The sequence below is a fragment of the Empidonax traillii genome, unplaced genomic scaffold (assembly GCF_003031625.1).
Source record: "Empidonax traillii isolate 1590-97213 ecotype Southwest subspecies unplaced genomic scaffold, ASM303162v1 scaffold283:size781446, whole genome shotgun sequence".
Lineage (NCBI taxonomy): Eukaryota > Metazoa > Chordata > Aves > Passeriformes > Tyrannidae > Empidonax > Empidonax traillii.
The window spans coordinates 319,680-343,816 of NW_020955476.1; the positions used below are offsets into that span (position 1 = coordinate 319,680).

The window sequence follows — 24,137 nt, forward strand, 5'->3', positions numbered from 1 at the left end:
AGGCTAATAAGAGATCATAAATGAAACCAAGGTACCCTGCATTGTCCATCATGGCTACTCTGTCATGCACCACTTGTTTTGCAGTGAGTTAGAGTTTCTCATATTCAATAATAGCATTGTATGAGACTGAGGTATCTCCCCTGACTCTACAAAATAAAGTAAAAGATGATGTAGAGACAGGTACACAGTTTATAGGGCTTTAACATTAAAGCTGAGAGAACAACAGTATTGCACCTTATTTTTATGACGGAAAGGAAGCTTTTTCATTTAGAATCGGAGTGAATTGGATTGAAATCTGTGCATTTTAAGATTCTCTTTGGAGAAAGGGACTTTACAGAAAACTAGCTGAGTAAACATCAGCATATAATCTTCTAAAATAGTGTGTTCATCACCACTTGCAGCTGCTCTGTGTCAATTTCATTGAGCATCTCCTCAGGCTGTGAGGTTTCACTGGACTGAAATCTGTCCTGAGTCTAAATACCAGTAAATTGTGAAAACCCAGCATCTTAGTTATTTGTGGTGCCAGGGCAGTTCATGTGGCTTATGTGCTGAAGCTGGTCATGCTGAGACTCCTAATTCATAGGACAGTTTTTGTTCCATGGCAGTTGCCTTGAATTAGGCAACCTCTTTCAAAATCTGAAGTGTTTCAAAGTAAGGAATATTTGAACCTGGATTTTCCAGAGAAACTGCTCAAGTTGAATATTTGCAAGTAGCTCTGCTCTTTTTTTCCTGCAAGCCACTCTGTAGAATTCACATAAATACCTAGGATGGCTTATAAAGATTTTCATGAAAAGTGCATTACTTTTAGAAGAAAAGATATAAAGGGAGTGTTTTTATAAGCAGGCTTGCTCTTTTTTGTCTTTCCAGTTTATGGGGAGTTGTGAAGTCTGAGTTCTCTCAGCTTTCTTCCCTGGCAGTCCCACTTCTTCTTCATGCACTTTCACTTCCTCATGGAGCTGACATTTTCTGGACAATCATAAACAGCAATTTCAACAGCAAAGATTGGAAGATGAGATTTGAAGCAGGTAGGCCTGAGAAATGTACTCTATTTTCTCTTTGTTACTTCTCTGGAGAGATAGAACTTTCTCTGCTGTAACTGAGGAGGCCTATTATAGAGGATGATCTTTTTGCTGCTTTGGAGTGTTTTGAAGATAGTCTGGTGCAAAACTATGGCACAACAGTGCCATAAAATAGAGGAGAACGTGAAACATTTTGGGTAATAAAAATCAAAATTACAACTCTTGCTAGCTATTTTTGTTGTTACTTTCTCAGCTTTGCATATTTCTAGGAAAGGTATATTCATCAGTACATAAAGAAGCCATTGCCTAAATGAATATGCCTCTTTTCTTTGTCTGGGTACATGACTGCTGCAGTGGAGAAAGTAGCTGTTTTATGCAGATTTTTGGATATTCACTCTGTGACAAAAAACCACCTACTGAAGTACTCTTTGGCTCATGCATTCTGCTGTTTCCTGACTGCTGTGGAAGATGTCAACCCAGCAGTAGCTACAAGAGCTGGGCTATTACTTGACACCATAAAGAGACCAGCTTTACAGGTGGGTGCATTACATGGGAAAAAGTACATTCAAACAGGAAACTGGGTTTTCACCTGACGTTCAAATGTACAGCATCACAGTCACTGCTAACACGTCTTGAGGCAAGCATTATAGGCCTTGGTGACTGACATAGGCACTAAATAACCAAGGGAAATGGTACTGCTCTACCCCCAGCTTAAAATCATGGAATTGTTTACACTGAAAAAGACCTTTTAAAGGTCATCGAGTATGACCGTAAATACTTTCATGACTGCAGAGGATACTATTGCATTTGAGCTGCTGTTGTAGAAAGCTGTAAATATTTTTCATTACTTTAAAATAATTTGATATTTTTTTTAAAAAAACACATTTGTAGGTCTTATGACACCCTGCTGAGCTCACAGTGAGAAAATATACTTGAACAAAACCAAACATAGCCTTAATCTTCACAAAATTTACCTAGGCATGTAGTTTTATCATGTTTCCATATTTAATGTGTGGGCTTTCTTCTCTAAGTTAAGTCTTGCACTACAGCCAAAATTCTAGTGCAAGTAAATACAGAAGAATTTTGAGGCAAAGTGCCTCTGATACACTTCACCATGTTTTCTCAGACAGGGGTATGTAAGCAGAGTACTTTGATATTGTGTGCCAAATGTGCAGTAGGACAGAACTTTGCCTGCACCTTTGACCTTCCCATTGATATCAATAGCATTAGTTCTGGCTTAAAGGACTTGGTAGAGAAAAGGATCTAAAGCTTTATCCTATACTAATTGACAGGAGTTGTGAGCTTTCACCTCCCTTTGCTTTAAAAAATCCTGAAAAGATTTCATATCTCAATTCTATGTTATTTTTTTTTTTCCCTCTATAGGGTCTCTGCCTCTGCCTTGATTTCCAGTTTGACACAGTTGTCAAGGACAGGCCCACAATTCTTAGTAAGCTTTTGCTACTTCATTTTTTAAAAGCAGATATTCCAGCTTTGAGCTGGGAGTTCTTTGTGAATCGCTTTGAGACCCTGTCTCTGGAAGCACAGCTTCATCTGGACTGCAACAAAGAATTCCCTTTCCCAACAAGTAAGCAGAATCCAAATCAATCTGATCACCTTTTATCATATTGTGGAATTTAATATTCCTGCAAGGGTCTGAGAGACTTTTAGGTACGACACGTATAAATTCTCTGAAATTAAGTAATCTTTCAGGCCAAAAGAAAATAAATCAAAGTGAGGATTTTTTGACTGCCCAAGTACGAATTAAGCTATGGTCTGTTGCACCTTTGGGCATCATGTTTTGCACTCCTAGCATGTGATGGTCAGCCTTGGTTGAAATGCAGTCTAGTTCTGTCATCAGCTGCAACCTGCATTACCCCACCTGTTCTATTGTAGCTGTACTTATGCAGTCAAGTTTGCTATTTTCAAAGTCCTAAATCATGTCTGACCTCTGACCCTGTGCTGTGGTGGTCTGTCTAAACTCAGCCCTAGGAGCTGCGTGATCCTAAAAAAAACCCCAGTGTATGTGGCACAACACAAGAGGCACAGGGACTGCTGGAGCCAGCGTTCAGTTAACTATTCTTGCAGTGACAAATGTATGTAAATGCCTGTTCGTACTTGGTTTCTTGATGAGATACAATGCCTCCTTACATTCACTAGGAAGGGACTAAAAAATAATTCATGCATGATTGTTTAGCATTTAGAGTAATTGAAAACTTCCTAACACGAGCAGTGGCCCATAAGGAAGATCTGTTTCCATCTGATTTTCTTGGAGGAGGTGGGAACAGCTGTTTGAACAGCCTGTACTCCCTCAGCAGCCTAATACCTCCTCCTACATTTGCATGGAGCCCAGTGGCTGAAAATTCCCAGGTGCTGTTGCTGCTGCACAGGAGAGGGGTGGAACTGCAAATGTATTTTCTTCTCCATATGAGAGTAGCTTAACCCAATGCTGGGAACTGCTGCTGTGGCCTAAGGAGGGAATCTTGACAGTGTTTTCTAGCATCTCTCACTGCAACTGTAGGGTCATATCTTTAAATATGAATATTTGGGAGTGATTTAAATTATGCAAAAGATAATTTTCAGATTTCTTTTTAACATTCTCTTTTCCATTTCAAAGAGTGGTGCAAAGGATGGGCTCACTGGCTTCAGTCACTCAGATCATCCAAGGGTTTCAGTGCACTATAGACATGAGTATGGAAAAGTATTGGTGACCCCTTTAAGACATGCAGTGATTCTGCTGTGGACACCACTGTAATTACATAATCAACACTCACAGGTTTTTTGTTCAAATCCAGGATGGTAGGTGTAGGCAGGACCAGAGGAAAAACTAGAGGCCAAATTTGTGTATGCGCGCACTAAATGTGATCCATACTCATGATATTTTTGCCATTTTAAATAGGGTGCATCTCATATTCCCTAAACCTGAAATTCAAGTTTTACTTTTAAGAACCTGTTTTTGTCCGATCTCTAAAGAAAGAAGTAACGGCATAATTTTTTAACGTAGTTCTGCCATTTGGGGTTTTATGGATTTCAGAATGAGAGCATGCAAATGAGTACCTTGCAGGTGGACCCCCTGAGCCCGTTTGAAGCTTTCTCTGGAATGGGACCTGGGGCCCAGTTGCATTTGGCACTTGGCAGCGTTGGGGCCTCACCATGCTGTGGAATGAATCCTAACTTGGTCAATTGCATTTGCAAAGCTATCACTGCTGTCCGGACAAATGTCGCCAACCTCAGTGATGCAGCAATGTGGAAGATCAAGAGGGCTCGTTTCGCACGTAACCGTCAGAAGAGTGTGCGCTCCCTGAGGGACAGTGTGAAGGGACCAGCGGAGTCAAAGAGAGCGCTCTCCCTTCCAGAAACCTTAACCACCAAAATTCGTTGAGTATCTATTTATGTTTTTGTGACACACCTCCACCTTCTCCCTGAGGATTGTATCCTATTTATGGGTACACACTGGAGCTGCCAATATTTATCCAGCTAGATACTAGGTTTCTGACTGTTTTGGGCATTATTCAGATAATGACAAGTTAGTGAGTTTGACAAAGAGCATAGACATTATATCTATGCTGTGTTTGTTTAAAATGACATAAAATACTCCAAGACTAGTTTGTATATAGATCTTTATTTGTGGCTAATACAGAGTAGTTATATCTTAAATAGATACAGTGTTTACAGAAAAATTCTTCTGTTACTAATTTATCTATTATTTGTAATTATTGATCAGTGCATGCACATAGACATCAAGTTTTAATGTCTCAAATGAATTTTTGGATATATTCAGAATTCTTTTGTTAAGAAAACAATGTCAGTGCAGCATGTCCTTCCTGCTAGCTTCCATAGGAGGATGTAGATGCAGGAAAACCATAGGTCTATATGGAGTGCCATGTAGATACCTTTCCAAGCAGAAATAAAGCTCAGCCACTCTCATTCAGAGAATTTTACAAACACAAATTATTCTTTATATTCAAATTGGACCTCTCACATTCCTCTTTTACCCATATAAAAGGATGATAAAACTTTCAAACTTGGATGCTAGTGAACTATTAAGTTACGAGTAATTTTCTTTCCAACACACCCTCCGCCCCTGAATATTTTGGGATTCTTAGGTAATCCTTCTTGACCGATTATCGATCCTGCATATGGACTCCTGTGTGATAACTCTTGTACCACTAAAATTAAATGATGGAGAACATTAGAGTTACAGAACATGGTGCACAAAACCTGTAGGGCGCAGAAGAGGCATATTCAAAGTGGTTACACTCACTGCCTGACAACAGTGCATGAGTAAATGAACACAAATATGCTAGCACTGAATATATGCTAAGTGTAAGATGTCAGTGCTGCCTTATTAAACAGAGTTGCTCTTGTTTTTTTTAAAGCTGTGAGCTTGACCAGACATGAGCAGTCTGCACCAGCACTTGGAGGAACACCAGAGCAAACACCAGGTGGGTTTGACAAGGGAGGTGTGTTTTGATGGAACAGGAAAAGGAAGGCTCTAACTTTCTTACTGAATCATGAGATAAACTTACACAAGATGGAAGTTGTCTAAGTGGCACAGTGAATCACATCTCAGCATGGTTCCAAAAAGTGTAAATTGAAGCTTTGCTCTCCATTTGTAGTGAAAACTGCCTCCAGTTGTATGTAGTATTTTGGAGTTAGGAGGAGGTTATTCAAAGGCTATGCCAGCACTGCCTCACCTTCCCATGTTTCATTGCCCACAAGTAAATCTTTAGTAAACTGGCCCCATGGGTCACCTATGTTGAGCCTGATCTTTGACCTTCAGGTTTTACTGACAGCTCTTCCTTGTCAGAACTGTAAATTACACTTGTCTCTTCTGTGTGCTTATAGACATCTTAAGTTTTTTACTTTGTACTTAGTGACATTTTGTGAAGATGTCACCCTTCTGTCAGGCATCTGTAGAGCAGGTAGCTCAGCAGGGTCCAAGTAATCTCTAAGTAATTGTGACTATTGACAGTTCTTGTTTTGAGTACTGTGTAGACTGATGGTTTGGAAATGAAAAAGTCTCAAATTCAAATCATGCTTCCTCTTCAAGACTTGGACACTTCCAACACATGCAATATTAGAATCAGAACATACCAGCTTATTGGGTGATCAGCTGGTCAATCACCCAATTCAGGGGCTGAAAGGAAGATATCTTGTCAGTATGGGTGCTGACTAAGCTGTGAAATGGAATAGCAGAGCTTCTGAATTAGTGGTATATAGCCCTGTTCTGCTAACCCAGTGAGAGCTGCAAGTCAACCAGTTCCTTACAGAACGGGTGAGTTGTCACAGACTCATAGAAGGAACAAGTGAAATAATGGTGTGATGAATAGATGTGTCAGTGAATGACTGTTCTTCACTTAATGGCACCAGTCACCGGGTACGTACTGGGCTTAAAGGAACTTGTCATATAAGCAGCGTCAGTCTCACAGTAGGCATTGTTAGCCATTGTGATTTTATTAGATGTATTCCAGTATTTGGAACCTTCACTTTCCATGCTCAGGCTCTCTTCAACCTCCTAACCACCTAAGGTTCAAATGAAATTTGCACTAAAAATGTATATATAAAAAAAGTTGCATGTAGCTAGTAACTACTAATCTGAAGAAAAGTCTGATAATATAATTCAGAATATCACAGATGATTTGGGAATTAGGAGACAAGTGACTGTCCATTTCCTCCTGCCCAGTATTTATTATTTCTTTCTTTCTGAAAGAAATAAAAGAAATAAATTCTTGTAAAAAAATTATTTTAAGGTTTGACTCATTGTTTTGACTCACACTGCATTGGCAGTACTGAGCATATCTGATTCGGCTAAGGAGCTGACTGACTCCTGAACAGAGGCCGTACATGTGTTGTAGAAGAACATTTGTTTTATACATATCACTTGAATGAACCAGTCCTCGTGCTCGTCTGTTCTTCCTAGATCTAAAACTGTCATTCTTGCACAGTCCAAATGCTGAATTCACTGTGCATTTTTTTGCATTGAACACCAGGATCATGTATTTGTTCCTGTATCCTCTACCTGTATCCTGGACAGTCGCTGAGAGGGTTTCATTGACAGGCACAGGGATCACAGTTGGGATGATGGAGCATGATATAATTTTGATCTGATATTTTATATTATATTGTGATATACCTTAAAGAAATTTGAAGGTAAAGGGGTCTGATATAAAGGACACATGAATAAAAAGATGAGTCTGTGGGCATAAGGCTAGATTGAATTCAGCAATGGTGGCTGTATATTAACAAGCAGGCTGTGTGTTTGGTGATGTGAGAAGGTTCTGATGAGGGGTGGGGAGGATATATGTGTGTATCTACATACCTTGTATGTAGGCACACACAAATGCATACAGATTCTGAAGGATAAAAATTACCTTAGCCACTGTAAAGACACCTGTCTTGGTTTCGCATTCTTAGCTTGAATCTAAACAGCCTCACATGGTACACGATACCCTGCATCATGTGTTAATGAAATCAGTGTTTAGTTCAAGCTTGGTATAACTTAAAACCCATTCAAGACAGCAAAAGAGGTTTTCCAGACTCTTAAGACCCATTGAATAAACTGGATTTTAGAGTTTTTGTAGTTTTTAACAAGTAGTTCTCCATTGCTCATTCGTTGCAGGTTTCTACATTAGAAGTAAAAATGGGGTGACTGACATTCCCTAGACTTGATCCTTGTCAGAGCTGTGACAAACTACTCAGTGTGAAGCTCTTTTCACTGTGTCCTGCTCTATAGTTTTCTGTGAGGGTAAAGTGTGAGAAATGAGGTTTTTAATGCTTCAGGAAGTGTAGTAATATTTCTGGGGAATGAGATGCTGTAAAACAGTGCTGCAGAAAGGGACGGGGGTCCTGGTTGAGGGCAGGTCGAATATGAGTCAGCAGTGCCCTGGCAGCCAGGAGGGACAACTGTGTCCTGGGGGGCATCAGGCAAAGCATCACCAGCCAGTCAAGAGAGGTTGCACTCTGCTCTACACTGGGGCAGCCTCACCTTGAATATTGTGTGCAGTTTTGGGCGCTGCAATATAGGAAAGATATTAAGCTATTGGAGAGTGTCCAAAGGAGAGTAACGAAGAAGAGCCTAGAGGGGAAGCTGTATGAGGAGCAGCTGAGGTCACTTGATCTGTTCCACCTGGAGGAGACTGAGAAGACACCTCATTGCAATTACAACTTCCATGTGAGGGGAAGAGGAGGGGTGGGCACTGATCTCTGTGGTGACCAGTGACAGAGCCCAAGGGAATGGACTGAAGTTTTGTCAGGGAAGGTTTAGGATGGATATTAGAAACAGGGATTCATCACCCAGCAGGTGATTGGATACTGGAACAGGCTCCCCAGGGAAGTGATCACAGCACCAAGCCTGACAGAGTTTAAGAAGTGTTTAGATGATACTCCCAGGCACATGGTGTGACTCTTGGGAGCAGGGCCAGGAGTTGGACTCGATAATCCTTGTGGGTCCCGTCCAACTCAGAATATTCTGTGATTCTGTAAAGTGAAATGCCAGGAAAAGTCCTGGGACGTGTCTGTTACCTAGTGTTAGTATTATGAAATACTGGCAAAATTGAGCATTTTATCGCTGAGCTTCTAAATTATGTTGTTCAGCAAGTGAAAGTAAAATGAATTAATCTTTTCAGATTAATTACTCATTGAGTTCTGTTTGGAGAACCAGGATTTATTTAGCGCTCAATGATCCTTTTCCTCACTTCATCTTATATCCTTCTTTGTTTTCTTGAAAATATCACAACATGTTATAGAGGTGAAAATAAATAGGGCTAATTAAAATGATTTAATGTCATCCTTAAAAATTGTGCCTTTATGATACACCGCCATGGAAAATTTTAACCTACGTGGAAAGATTATTTTTCAGTTGATGTCCATGAAGCTAAGGTTATTTTCTGTGTGCATTTTTAATGTGCTTTTGAAAATGATACTTGCTTTACTTCTTATTTTAATTATTTCAGAATTCGTTGGTTTTGCATCGGCACATCTTGGTCCAGCTAAAGCTTGGATAGAGAATTTTCATTCTAAAGGAAGGTTTCAGCAAATAAAAAATCCCAGTGGAAACTGCCTGGAACAAAAAATATTGTATAACATGAAGGTCATAGTTTTTTTTAACCAAAATGAGAAAGGAAAGTTATTCTTAATAGATACGGATCTGAAAATTCCACTGCCCTGCTCCGGTGGAGTGACTTTTTTCATTTTCACCTGTCATAGAAATAGCAACCTTCTCCCATGCTCTGCAAATCTTCAAAGCAGCCAATCAAACAAACCCCTTTGCTCACCCACCAGTAAAAATGCAAAATATTTTAACGTTATTAAAAAAACTTACAGACACTGCAGTTTGTCTAGTGAAGGTGCAGTTGTACCAGCAAAAGAGTCCCTTGTCAGAATAGCATATTACATTGAGAATATGGGTAAATTAGAATATTAAAATAAGTTTTAGTATTTATTATAAATACTTAGCTATGAATGTACATAAAACCTAGGGCATGTAAGTAACTTTAACAGACTAAGTGGATATTAAATGCTGACTAGTAACCGTAACACAGACATGCAGGAGCAATTTTAAGATTATACTCTGAGTAATCTTGCTTGTTTAATTTTCAAATTAAAGTGTTGTTGCAAAAATAAGGACTGTGTTCAGTAGTTGAAAGGATTTGTGCTTGAAATAAAAACAAGTGGATTGCTTCATAATTCTGCTTCAACCAGCTTGCTTTGTCTCAGTTATTCACTGTCAGACAGATTTTAACTGTGGATCAGAAAACACATCAGAATACATTTTAGTAACACTTAATTTTAATTGTTCAATTATAGTGTTTAATGAACAAACTAAAATTAATGGTGCAATAAAAAATTAATTTCCATATATTGCCCTGTTTTGATGCTGTCAAAATATTTTTTTTGTTCCCTTTGTTGACAATCCAGTGAAAAATGTAATTCATATATGATGCATTTTATTTATACAAAAATACTTCATCTAAATTGCTGTTTTAAAATAGAACACTTTGGACTAATATACTTTACTGTTATTTGGCTATGCATTTATTCAGAAGTATTTAATAAAAAGAATTGTATCTACTGTTGTGTGAAATGATTTCTGCTTTTTCATTCCTAGTGTTACTACTGTGTAGAGCTTTAGGAACAGCTAAGCACTAAAAAAAGGCTTTGTACATAGGGTGAGATGGAAGAGAATAATTTCAGAGGGAATTGCTAGACAATTCTATTGATCATACATGGGTTTAAGAGTGACTGGAAATACTGTGTTTAAAAAAAATTAAAATATGAGAATTAAAACATTTGTCAAGTTGGCAACTATTATTTGCAGTGTGTCTGTTTTGGATAGTGACAGCCAGCACCCAAGCTTTCCTGTGCTTTGTAAGTAGCCTCTTGTCTTTAACACGATCATATTCCCATGGAAAGTACTACAGATTAATTATTTCCATTCAGAGTTTATAAACCAAATCTTAAGCTTCTACTCTGGGAAGAAGTCACCAATGTTTTCACATAATATATAGTGTCCGAAAAACTAATAAATGATAATAGCACCTATATTTTGGCCCAAGTTATTTAAGTGAAATACAGATTCAATGCTAAAAGGGAAAGTCTTTGTTCTTTGTTTAATCATTATTTGGCAGAATTTTTCATGTTTCCTACCTGTATTCTGTACCCTGTTTACAGTGTTACCCAGTGTCTGATACCAGTGTCTCTTGTGCTGACAGGACAACCCTCTCCAGAGAATGATAATACAATAAAAGACCTGCTGCCAGAGGATGCTGGGATTGACCACCAGACTGTCCACCAGCTCATTACGGTGCTAATGAAGTTCATGGCAAAGGATGAGAGCAGCGCTGAGTCGGACATCAGCAGTGCTAAAGCTTTCAACACAGTCAAGCGCCATCTGTACGTCCTGCTTGGCTATGATCAGCAGGAAGGATGCTTCATGATTGCACCCCAAAAAATGCGTGTTTCAACATGCTTTAATGCCTTTATTGCTGGAATAGCACAGGTAGGTGAAGGCACTTACTACTTTTTGCCTGTAATGCTTATTGCCTGTTGTTGAAATGGTGGTAGCATGATGTTCTCTGTAGCAAAATAATGGCTAAATGTGTTAATCTGACAAACTTCCAGACATCTTGTGTTGGTGAAGAAATTTCTACTTTCTACTAGTAGTCTAAACTTGCTGCCTCATTGGCATAGGCATAATGGTTTTGTGTGCATGGAAGCATGCAAATACTGTATGAAAAATGAGAGACTGCGTCAGACCTCCTTGCCTTCTTTCACTAGCCTGTGAATGCCTTACTTTCCTTGTGTATTTCCTCCTTTCCTCTTCAGGAAGACCTGGGACCCATGTGTTCTTGCTTGTTTCCCTTTGTGAATGATCTGTAGACTCTTGAACATTCTTCACTTTGTAGGAGGCTCATTTTTGTTCCAGTACTTTCTGTTTCGCGAAGCCTAGCCATGATGATGATGACTTCCTGTTCTTCCTTTCCTAGGGAGTGGTGTCACCATGATGAACTTTTGCCTGTAGTGCTATGATAAATGACCAAGCACATCCTTGCCTTGTACCTTCTTTCTCCATTTTGTAAGGAGGACCATAATTTTGTACCTCATGAGGCTCTTCTAAGGCTCAATTAATTCTTAATCATAGCAAGTGGGTGATACTGGGCTGAAAAATATTTCACACTTACAGAGTATTATTTGCAATGAAGCATCATCATGACTTCAATATTTTTCCTTATCACAGACTCTCATAAAGGATTACCTTAGGGGAATAAGAGCTTTGTGATTTCAGATGTCCACTGTAACCTTCAAATTTCAGTGATCATAGTTGACCTGATTTTCAGAAGTACTGCTCACTGCAACTGTAAATATCGTGGTCTGCCTTTCTCCTCTACCTTTAAAATATCTCGTGATAGCTGAATCCACCATTTCTGTTTAAAAGCTTCATAATTGAATCCTGGTTCCTCTGACATCAAATGGAGTTTGAGAATTTCAGTAGGCCAGGATTTTTTTCTGTGCAGCAGACATCAATACTTCAGTTTATATTTTGGGGGGATTTGTTTCTTAGCTGTAGGGCTGCTTAGTGTTGGTAATCAGCTTTACTGCAAGAGAAATGCTCTTTGCAGTCTGAAGATGTGTTTACACAGCGTAAAGTCAGTACTGAGCTCTTCAGAGATCTATTTCAGTTCTAGTTCCTGCCGAAGTCATAAATACTTGCTTTTCCCACCAGCTCCACAAAGGTTGGGATTGGCTTGGTTTGCTGGTTCCTTGATTTTAATTCGAAGCTTGCTTCGAATGGCCAGTTCAAGGAAAAAAAAAAAAAAAGTCAAATATCTCTTCGTATTTTTCGTCACCAAATCTGAGTATTTTGCACTGATGCAAACACGGCCCGCCTGTTTCTCCCCCGGCAGCCCAAGCCGCCGGTGCGGCGCTGCCCCGCCTGATGGCGCTGGTGCGCAGGCCTGGCCAGCATCCATCCCTCATTTCCCTGGGGGAACCTAAAAAATGGGTCTGCTCGGCCTGAGACATGTTTGCATTACAGCCTGTGCTGTGCATTAAGGCAGCGCTCTGTCTTCTTTGTATGGATGAGTTTTTCCTAACCGTACTCCGTAACTATCACAAGTTACACAGGCACTGCGCTGCAGGACCAAATTTGGTGATTATATATCATATATTCGACAGGCTCACCCTACATGGAAAGGCATGGGGTTTGTCTATTTAGCTTTGTGCGTGCAACAGAAATGTTTGAGACAGCTGTGCATCAAACTAGAGAATTTTACAAGGAAAAACTAGTCATCTTGTTTAGAGAGAACTTGAGACATGAGTTTAGTGTTTGTAAATTAGGCTCATCCCCTTCTTCTAATGGAAAACAAAACAAATACAGACTGTCTGTTTAATGTACAGAGCTCCTGATAAAATGTGCTTAGTCCGCTGAAACTGCAGGGACACGTTAGATCTTGGGGTTGTGCTGGAGTTGGTCTGGTCTGTTGTTACACCTCCCCAGGTGTCAACCAGTGTAGGTCAGCATCAGAGACGAGGGCTTTGGGGATCCTTGTTTGGGTCTAGTTTAACTGCTGATTTCAGGGTGTGTGATTTTAAAAATAGCAAATGTTGCAATGCTAATGAGAAGATTATGAAAAACAGTAATGCAGTTTCAGTCAAAACCAGTTGTGCCAGGATAGTGGGAATATATGGCCTCACCGCACCTAATGATCAGGTTTCAAACCTCTAGGACAGACCCCAAATAGCATGATGTTCTTCAAAGATCATAGAAGGCAAGGCATGTGAGTAGCAGTAATCACAGCAACCTGTCTGCAGCAACACTGCCACTTAAGATTGATGAGCATTTTATTTAAAGCAAGGTATTTTTAATGTACTTTATTGTTGAATCCTTTCAGATTTGTATGCTTAGACTTCCCACATAACATAGTGGGCACACTCTTACCTTTGCTATAGTGGAGAGTGGGATTCTAATGTCATTACCTAATTCCAGAACCTGGGGTTAAAACACCTAATGTGGCAAGCCTGTTGAGAAGAAAAATGAAAACTGGCAAAACAGTGTTAATACAAAGCCCCCAAATGATTAAAATACACAACAGCCACTCCCAAAGCTCACAGCGGCATCCTATCTGTTAAACATGGGATATACGTGATGTGGTTTTGTGTGTTGAAATACAATCAGCTTGTGCTATAATACAGGGCTATCCCAGCATAATATACTGTATGAACTTTCGAGTGTACGATAGATTTTAGACTGTACTGGATGAAAGGCTTTCAGAACACATTTTCTTTTGTTTACTTTTGCCTATCTAGCTAAAATGAGAAGGTGGCAAGCTGGCAGAAAGCTTCTAACTGGTAGTGAGGCTTCCTTAAAACTGTCTATTTCTTTTGGCTTAACTAGGACCTCAACTGTATTAATTATTTTGTTTTCAACGTAAGTGGATTTGGTTTTGGTGAGGTAACACCTGTGCTCTTTTCAGGTGATGGACTATAACATTAACCTGGGAAAACACCTTCTTCCCTTGGTGGTGCAGGTGTTGAAATATTGCACTTGTCCTCAGCTAAGGCATTACTTTCAACAGCCTCCTCGCTGCTCCCTCTGGTCCCTCAAACCTCACATTCGGCAGATGTGGTTAAAGGCTTTGCTTGTTATTCTCTATAAGGTGAGTGGTCTTATAAAGATGCTGTCCACAGAAAAATTTACACTTCAATTTGAAATTTGTTGCAGGGAACACCTAAATGTACAAGAAGTGAAAGTTTTGTAAAGAGCACTTTTCTTTTATATGCTTACTTCTGCATTTAATTTCAATGTTTGAAATAGGCTTTCTTCTGTTCTACTGACTTCATCTGTGCTGCAGTGTATATTGTCTTTCGTGTGTTTATCTGAGAAAGAAAAGTATGGATTTGAAAATAGGAAAATGGTGTATGAAATTGCAGTGAGAAGTATTTTGAGAGACTTAGAATTAGTTTTGAAAAATTACTTTAAATATAAAATATTTAAATAATATTTAAATAATATTTAAAATATAAAAAATAACTTTAAATGTGGGAGTGTGTCAGTTTAACAGCTTATATTCTTTAGCTGAGCGATGCTTTTAGGAAGTGTTGTTGAATGGTAATGTGTCTATGCACTGAAATGGAGCTGTGAGTATTTTTGATATGCTTAACAAATTTCTAGGAAGTCTGTAGGGCATACAAGGAAGTGGAGACACTAAATGTTACTAATATGGACTTTTAATATTTTATTAAAATAATTATGTTTTATGTATGCTGTACAAAGCCAACAACAGTCCTGCTTCTCATGGTGTAATTGTGAATGTATGATGAAAGGAAGGCAAAGGGCATCCAGCTGACCATTTTCTTGTAATTTTTCTATTTTACTGCCTAAATGTTTATCCAAAGAGAAAAGTTAGTTTGTAAGCTGAAGTTTTTCTCTTTTGCCGAACAGTACCCCTACAGAGACTGTGAAATCAGCAAGATTGTACTTCACCTAATCCACATCACAGTCAATACCCTCAACGCTCAGTATCACAGCTGCAAGCCCCATGCAACTGCTGGCCCTTTGTATAGTGACAACAGTAACATAAGCCGATACAGTGAGAAGGAGAAAGGTACTCTTAACACTCTGATTTGTGTGATAATCATTGATTTAATTCATTAAATCTTGTAGTTGTTGTAGAAACGGGTAAATATGGTCTGAACCTTAGAGCATAATACTCAGAATTAAGTCTGAAGTGTGACTTATCTGACCGGCTATTGCCACCTATAGTAAAAGGCATTCACAGTTGCTCCATAGGTTGAGCACAGCACAGCAGTCTCACATCTCTCAAAGGGAGTGTATCTTAGACTTAGTGGTTCAGTCACCGTGATAGTGATGATAGTTCTTGGCCTTTCCCATGGCAGCAATAATTGACCATGTTCACACACAAGGTGTGCAACTAGCTGCCGCATTCTGATCTTACATTGTAATAACTTGGAATCGTAGAAAGAAAAGAGAAAATTATGAATTCAGTCTATGGTTTTCTTTTCTCTGTTAAAGGAGCTGAAGCTGACTAGCTTAATGCAAACGTGTTTGTCTAAAGCCAAAGAGAATGGTTCAACCTCTAGAGTCAGTGTTCCATTGTTAGCTCTGTATGTGCTTGTGAGGATACTCTTATGATGTGAGCTGGTGAAAGCCTGGGACTTGAAGTAGCATGGTGTAACTCAGTTTAATTCCTTACAATTGTGAGGTTTATTACATAATAAGTATTAGTGATCAAAAGGTTTTGTCAGGTTTAGCAGGTTCTTTTGATGGTAATCCGTAGCTACCTTTCAGCTATTTTGCCTTTTATCTGCTTGTTTGCGATTTACATCCTCCTTCTCAGGCTTCTTAGCATGGAGCAGACTTCTGAAGAAAAATCCAAGAAACACTCTTGTTGTGCCTGTTGGTCCCTTTTCCTCTTTTGATGCTTGTTGCTTGTGAAAAGATATCCAGCAAGAGAAGAACACATTTATTTTTTTTAACTGAACATCCATCTCTAGAAAAAACCTATGTATTCCACATTCTCACTCACTTGGAAGTTTAGTATTGCTAGTGGACGGCTAAGAGTGTGTAAATAACTGTGGCTTTACTAAGAATTTATCTTTGTTTTGAGCCAAGTTAATGATTTAATTCATAGTGACTTAATAATGCTGAGGGTAGTAATAATACATTTACAAAAGTGCATTCGCTTTCTGGATTGATTGTGAGGTGTTTCTAAGACAAAATGAGGTGACTAAGTACCCAGCTTGTCCAACACTGATTCCCTGGGTGGCCTTGTGTCTCACTTCATCATTGTTTCCCTGTGTTTACAGTAAGGTTAATAATATTTACTTGCTTTCCAAAGCTGTTGTGATGGGCTTTGGGCTGCACAGAGGTAAAGGACCATAAATGGGCACATTTTACTCTGTAAATACTGACTTAACCATAGGACTTATTCTCCTCCTTTGTAGAAGGGCTGCAGAAAAAGGAGGATGTAGGAAAGTTTTCTTCCATCTGCAAGAAGCAGCCAATATAATTCCATAGGGACTTGGAAAGTTGAAGCCTTTCCCACCTTTTCCTAGGGGACTTTTGTTTAATCTGTAGTCAGGTAGTGTGTGTTGCTGTCATCATCAATGGTGGTGTTCAGATAATGAACAAATGAGGATTTTGTTGAAAGGTAGGATTTTGTTGACAAGCATCAAATATGCTTGTGAGAAGAAGCATTTGTTGCCAAGGGGAAGAAGAAGTTACACATAGGACGACATTAAAAGCGATCTCCTAACTTATTAAACCCAGTTCCTGTAGAAATTCTTACTATCAAACTTATTTCATTTTTCTGGATTCATCATTTCAGTTGCGTGTCTTATATCCTGGTGCTTTTAGGTGGCAGTTCCATAGCTTCCCATGCACTAGCACTTTCTAGAAATCTCAAAGCTAAAGATATTTATGTCGAGTTTAAGTCTTCAGTTTTTGTATATTCTAACTCTTTGACTTACTTGCCTCTCCACTCCTAGACACCAAATGCATTTCCTCTCCATATTTGCTTGCTAGAATAAACAAGGCAAACTTTGTTTTTCTTTTGAGTGCTCTGTTTTCTTTATTGTCCCAGTAGTGTTTTATTTCCTTGGAGATGAATCACTGGATGTAGAATCACAGAATGATTCCTCGTGATAAATATGGATTTTTCCTTTTTTTTTTTATTTCTGTTTCTTTTAATAGCCAGATGATGTGGCATTTTGTAGATGGATGAATAGATTTGGATCTTTCTTTCTCTTTGCCATTTTCAACTGTCAGGTCTCAGAGCAAAATGTTTTACTATTACTACTTAGATCAATAATTTCATAGTTCGTACTTCATAAAGCTTTTTCTTTCTCCAGCAGAGGAAGACAGTGTTTTTGATGAATCTGATATTCATGATACACCAACTGGACCTTGCAATAAAGAGTCTCAAACTTTCTTTGCAAGACTGAAAAGAATTGGTGGCAGCAAAATGGTGAAATATCAACCAGTTGAGATGAATGCTCAGAGAAGTATGAATTGTTTTGTTGGTATAAATTCACATAAAAATACAATTTTCTACTCTTAGTTTCAAGCTACCACCTTTCTTTGTAGAGTTTGTTGCACTGCCTGATTTGAATACAACTACTCTGTCTGACTTAAAAGAGTAGATACTCCTCATTTTCCTGAATGAATTATCTTTCAAGAATCTCAGAGTAGGTACTCAAAAATAAAAATATCTGAAATCAGCAGTTGTTTTCTGAAACCTTAAGCTCTTTTGAATAAAAAGAAAAAAGGAGTACTTGCTGGAATTTTCTTTGACCATTGGGCTGAAGACTTTTACTCAAATTAATTTTTTCCCAGAAATTGATTTTGTTGATGAGGTGGGACTCTATGATAAGCAGATTTGTTGTTGCTGCTACAAATGTTATGCTTTCCCATTGGCAAAAATGGTCATTTGGGGGTTTTGAAAAGTTGAAACTATTTTGATTTCAAATTTAGGGTTCTGAAATGAATAGCCTAAAAAAAGTTGAAGAGATTTCCACCACCACCACGCCTTTTTTTTCTTTCAGATGTTTGCGTCAGGTGCGTGGGGGGGGAATGATTCTGTCTGGAGCAAACATCAACTTTTCTCACTTCTTTTTTTGCATGGTGATTCATATGTGGAGTATTTTGAAATATGAGGATATTAATGATTAGGAATATCCTGTTTTATGGGTAAATGTGTAATTCATAATAATAGTGACAACAGTGATAACCCTTAAAATGTTCTCAGTGAGTATGTTGGTATAGCAAAATACCAATGCAGTGGTAGTACCAGCAAGTGGTAGTACCAGCAAGTGTGCTCACTTCCCTCCTCCCTAGGACAAGGTGGTATGACTAAGTGGTGTGATAGTTGCTAGACTTACTGCTAATACTACCCTTGCTTCTTGAATTAGAAGCATCCATTTTAAGTCCACTTTGCTGCAGTAAATTAATGTAGGTGTACTGCATGCAGCCAGCCCAAGTATCTGTACAAATATCTGCTTTCAATGCACAAGACTAAACGGTCTATCTTCAGGGTACATCTGTCCAGGATAAATAGAGTTTGGACAGTATTTAGATAAACACCTGTTATCCAAAGAGCAGGTTTTTATTATTTTTCATTGTAAAAATCTGTGCAATGTGGTTCTGAGGTTAAAACAAAATGTGGACAATTTTGACTAATACTGGGTTCATATTTAAAATGCTAGTCATGTTGAATTGTGAGATAAAGATGAAGATATCTGCCAAAAGTCTCCAGCTGAGGTAGTATTAGCTCTTTCTGTTTTGATCAGGTGAAATAGAGCTGGCTGAATATAGAGAGACGGGGGCCTTACAAGACAGTATTCTACGCTGTGTGAGAGAAGAAAGCATTCAGAAAAAAAAACTGCGCTCTCTAAAACAAAAATCTCTTGATATAGGGAATGCAGACTCCCTGTTGTTTTCATTAGATGAACATCGCAGGAAGTCCTGCATAGACCGGTGTGACTTAGAAAAACCACCTGTCCCTGCTGCTTACGCCATGCACAGGCAGAGCGATTATGGACGATCTCGGCAGAATTCTTCTACTAAAACTGAAAATATAGAAACACAAGAAAGTCTTCCTCGTACAGAGAGTTTCCAGGAAACAAGGCGGCCTGTCATACCAGAAGTTAGGCTAAACTGCATGGAAACCTATGAAGTAAAAGTGGACTCCCCAGTTAAACCTGCTGGTCCCAAGGAAGATTTGGATCTGATAGATTTGTCCTCTGATTCAACATCGGGCCCTGAAAAGCATTCAGTGCTCTCCACTTCAGACAGTGACTCTTTAGTCTTTGAACCACTTCCTCCCCTTAGAATAGTGGAGAGTGATGAAGAAGAGGAAACAACAAACCCCCTGAAGGATGAGGTCTCTGGCAAAACTGCTTTGTCATCTCCTTCAACTCCTATCAATGTCTCTGCACTCAGCCTCAGCACAACTCCGCTGGTACAGTTCAGCATTGAAGATTGCTCCAAAGACTTTAGTTCTAAGGATACAAGCAACAATACTTCATCAGGAATAGAGGAGATCATTTCCACTTCTCCCAAAGATCAAAAGGACTCTTCAGAGTTAGTTAAGCCAGAAGAACCTCAGGACATGTCCTCTGGGAACACACTAACACTGAAACAGAAAAGGGACCTGCTGCAGAAGTCATTTGCCCTTCCAGAAATGTCCCTTGATGATAACTCGGAGCTCAATGTGGAGGAAATTAGACCTAGTGGAACAATTCCAAGCCCAAATGTAAAGACAGTCCTTATTAAAGTCCCCGAAGATTCTGAAAAGCAAACAGAAAGTGATAAACTTGATACCAACACAGAGTCTGACACCGAACAAAACGCAGAGCAGAAACAAGAAGAGGAGACTGAGGAGTCAGAATTTAAGATTCAGATTGTTCCTCGCCAGAGAAAGCAGAGGAAGATTGCTGTGAGTGCTATTCAGAGAGAATACCTGGACATTTCCTTTAACATCCTTGACAAGCTGGGAGAGCAGAAGGAGGCAGGTGAGCTCACTGACCCAATCAAAAGGCTTATTACTGCATGAAAGTTTTAGTAACAGACTGATGTAAGGAGAGATGTGTATGTTTATAGGGAGAGATGTGTATGTATAGCATCTGACATGGTCCCAGCCAGTTGAATGCTTCCAGGTGTTTGTTTCTTACAAGGAATGTGCTGATACAGGTATCATGCCTGTGCAAGGGCCCATTTGAAAAGGAAGTGGAGCTCAGTGACAAAAATATTAATTGTGATTCAAAGTTGAGGAGTGAAACTCCATGGCCTTTTTATGCAGCGAGTCAAAAAAAAATGGTCATACCTCTGTGCCTTTTATCCTGCTGAGCTAGTCTGTGCTACACTGATTCTCTTCTGGTGTAGTGATTTTTGGCCTTTATTTCTTTTGCCAGCATAAGGCAGTGGAAAGCAGATTGGATCACAAGGTGCAAAGCTGAGCAGGCTGTAAACTTCAGAACTAAGAGCACTTAGAATTAACCACGGTTTGCGTTTAGGAGCAGACATACACACATATTTTGTTTTTATACACTAAAAACTTTTGTATTGGGTATCCTCAAAGTTTATGTGGCTTGTTAAAATCTTTGTAAAGACTTACAATTCAAGTGTGGGGAATCCTCTGTGTACCCTAAGTTTTTTCTGGTGATTTCAATGCAAAGTTACTAAGTTTTTTCAGGTGAGGAGAAAGTAAGTTTTTTCTGTTTCCCCAGTTTCCAGTTGAATCTGTCAAACAGTTTCAAAAACTGTATGCTGCTGTGCTTTTAATTGTGTGACTGGGTTTTTTTCTCCAGGATTTTTCATTTTTTATAATTTTACCTATCTTTTTAACACATCAATTAAAAAAGTACAGAATCCCTCAGGCCTCAGTTCTTTGTTGTCAGGGCAGTGAGGGGGAATATTTATGCATTCCCAATCTCACTTCTTTCTTAATTACTTCACAGACAACCACAGTATAATTTCATATTATGCTATTCCACTTTTACAAGGAGCAGTCGTTTGGTGTAATCATACTTACATTGTTCCCTTCATGTTTCAGGCCTTTTGTCCCATTTATGGTTCTAATAAGCTGAAGAACTGCTGGAGCTTTATAAAAACTAAAGAGAGCTGAGTGCCTTTGAACCTTTCATATGGGTTCTTAGAGAAGCAGGGTCCTGAAAGAATTGTGCAATTAGACTCAGTGCTTCTTTGACCATTCATAAGGGCCAGTTTTCATGCAATAACTAACACTATCATCCCTGAAACTGCCATCCCAGTTCTGAAACACCAAGTGGAATCTTTCTAGCGAAAGAATCTTAAACTTTATGAATCTTTGGGATCAACTGCTGGATCAACAGCGTTTTGAAGGGTAAAACAGACGACGTTGGAGATAAGGCTTTTAAAAGATGTTAAGCCATCACTTAAACTAGATTCAGTGGAACCTCTATTATTCCATGTTGGTGGTTCCAATAATCATTCTCTGAGTGCGATCAAGATCAAACGATATTGATTTTTTAGTTCTGAGCTCTAAAGGTCACAGGCAGAAATCTCCTTTAAAAAGTGATTTTGAGCACCAGATCCCTGTACCCCTATAAAAATTATTGTGACACACACACTGAATCCTTTTAAAACTGCTGGGAATGCCACATAGTGTATGGATGACTGAAATGATCTGAAAAAGCACAATTTTCCCACGCAGATCCAGCTGCCAAAGGACTTTCAACACTGGAAATGCCAAGAGAGTCATCATCTGCACCGACCCTTGAAGCAGGTGTCCCAGAGACAAGTAGTCACTCTTCCATATCAAGTAAGTTTACCTCCGGTTTGGGGATTAAATCAAAGTTACTGTATTTGTGCATCAAATGCTAATCATGTATGGTAAATTCCTTCCTCTAAGTTTCATGGATTCTTGGAAATAGTGTGTTGGATATAATTAGAGCTGTTAAACCTCTGATTGTCAGCAGGATTTTAGCAGTTAATGGCTAAAAGATTTTCTGTTGTGACATGGCAGGTTTGATGTCACGTGTTGTGGTTTTCTTGAATTAAAGTAGATAGCAGCTAAAAACAGCATTTCACTAAAGCATTGTCAACTGTCAGTGCACAGAAGCAGAGGATGAGAACTCCACAGGGCTGTTCCTGTGGCCTTTGGTACATTTCTTGCAGTACTTTAGGGAAAGAATCTCTTGCAATTTTTGTAAAATGCCTTGAATGCCACTTCCTTGGCTGCTTGCTGTAATGTGGTAACTATTTATCTGAGACTCCCATTTCCATTTCAATTGAAAATGAACTATGTTAACTCAAGTAGAGATGACACGTAGATTAACAGACCACATGCAGATAACATGATAAGGTGGAGGCATCTTAGAACACTAACAAAATTCAGAATGGAGTGCCCATCTAGGTAGTGTTAAATAACACATCTGATGGCTGATGGAACAGAACTCTGACTCATAGAAAAGGGAGGGGAAATGACTTTGATACCAGTGAACTGCTAGATCAGCTCAACTGTCTTGCTGCACTTCTGTTTCAGATTGCTATAGAAATGTTAAATTTCAGTTTCTGAAATTCATTGTCTGCTGATTTGATCAGAAGGGGTGTCTGGCCTATTAAAGGAAGGTGTTAATTTAGACATGCAAGTTGAATACTCTGAATTAGAGCTTACCTCTCCAGTTTTCCCACAAGCGTCTCGTGTCGTGTGTATGTCATAGTCAGAGTACATTTGTTGGCCACCTAATGGTACAGATGTCACTTACTAAAGCAGCTGAAGAGGTGCTAGTTAAGACCTGCCTCTCTTGGGTTTAGCTGAGTGCTGAGGGTTCCTGTAAATACCAGCATATGACACTGAGATTAGCTCAGTTGTTTTGAGCATGATGCTAATAACACCAAGGTCGTGGCTTTGATCCACATATGAACCATTCAGTTACAACTCGACGTTCCTTGTGGGTCCCTTCCAACTTAGAATATTCTGTTATTCTGTGCAATTGGAAATAGTACCTGTATGATGTTAAGCCCAAGTTCCTATGTAAACATTTATTTCCTCTTTCCATGTGCCTCAGTTTCCAGCTGCAAAAAAGAACATGAATGATTCCATTGTGTCTCTTGTCCATTTAGACCGAAATGGTTGTGACCTACTGTGTGTCTTTACAGTGCTTTGCATAAAAAGCCCTGATCAGGACTGTGAGCACAAGACACTTCTGTAACACAAAGACATAACATTACTTTTACAGCCAGTGCCTGGCCACGGGAAGCGTACATCACTGACAGTGACAGGAAGATTTTGCCTTTGGACTTCTCTTTTTGAGTAGAGAATTCCATAGGAATGGAGAGATCATTGCCTGGATCACTAGCTAACAAATGAAAGAGTTACCAGCTACTATATGAAGGTTACTGATTTTCTCATGATTGTTAGGTTTGTTGTAGAAAAACCCGATAAAGGAAAACTTTCCTCCCTATGCCACTAGTCAATCACAGGCATGAAAAGTGCTGGTCCACAGTAATCAGCCTGGCTCCAACACTGTTCAAAGTCTGGCAGCTCTCTGATTTTTTTTAAAAAATTTTTATATTTGTATTTTTTTTTTAAAAAAAATTTATTTTATTTTTGATTGTATTTTTAAATTACTTATCAGTATTTGAAATCATGGCTATCCTTAAGAAATCAGGCAATAGTCCTGGAAACACAAACCTGCTCAACAATAGCCCGATCATGTGAAATATGCATGAAATTTTTTTAATTACAATCACAAAAAGCTGTTAAGAAAATTCAAAGAGATAATTTTCTCTATTTTGACAGTCCTCTGCACTCCAAGCAGTCTTCTCAGTTCTAACATTAATTGCTGTTCTTTTATCAGGAAATTCTATGCTTGATAAAGTGATAAAGTGTCTATTTAAAATCATTGCCCTGGAAACGATGGATATTCTGGTTTTTTTCCTAATTTGATGTGAAAGGCAACTGCAATATAACTTTTAAAAGTGAAATATGTAATGATCTCTTGGTCTGTTCCACAAGCTCAGTTACACCAGGACTGCTTTGCAGAAATGCTGTAGAGGTTTGCACTTGGGCCAAAAATAGAATTTAAATGGACTTTGGAAGGATATAACTGAAAAGGATA

At 38.9% G+C, this 24,137-nt stretch overlaps 1 protein-coding gene across 12 annotated transcripts in view; it reads left to right on the forward strand.

Annotated features, from left to right (window-relative positions):
* Positions 1-24,137, forward strand: part of UNC79 (unc-79 homolog, NALCN channel complex subunit) — a 106,897-nt gene that overhangs the window by 39,003 nt on the left and 43,757 nt on the right. For 8 of the 12 annotated variants that reach the window (XM_027890274.1, XM_027890272.1, XM_027890277.1 and 5 more), the window contains 11 exons: positions 868-1,025; positions 1,374-1,555; positions 2,403-2,604; positions 4,214-4,393; positions 5,396-5,461; positions 10,730-11,016; positions 13,991-14,173; positions 14,959-15,121; positions 17,388-17,540; positions 18,825-20,048; positions 21,728-21,835. In XM_027890274.1, the coding sequence (XP_027746075.1) occupies positions 868-1,025; positions 1,374-1,555; positions 2,403-2,604; positions 4,214-4,393; positions 5,396-5,461; positions 10,730-11,016; positions 13,991-14,173; positions 14,959-15,121; positions 17,388-17,540; positions 18,825-20,048; positions 21,728-21,835 (2,906 nt within the window). The remainder of the gene's footprint in view (positions 1-867; positions 1,026-1,373; positions 1,556-2,402; positions 2,605-4,213; positions 4,394-5,395; positions 5,462-10,729; positions 11,017-13,990; positions 14,174-14,958; positions 15,122-17,387; positions 17,541-18,824; positions 20,049-21,727; positions 21,836-24,137) is intronic. The other 4 variants (XM_027890283.1, XM_027890276.1, XM_027890282.1 and 1 more) reach the window with 3 other exon arrangements.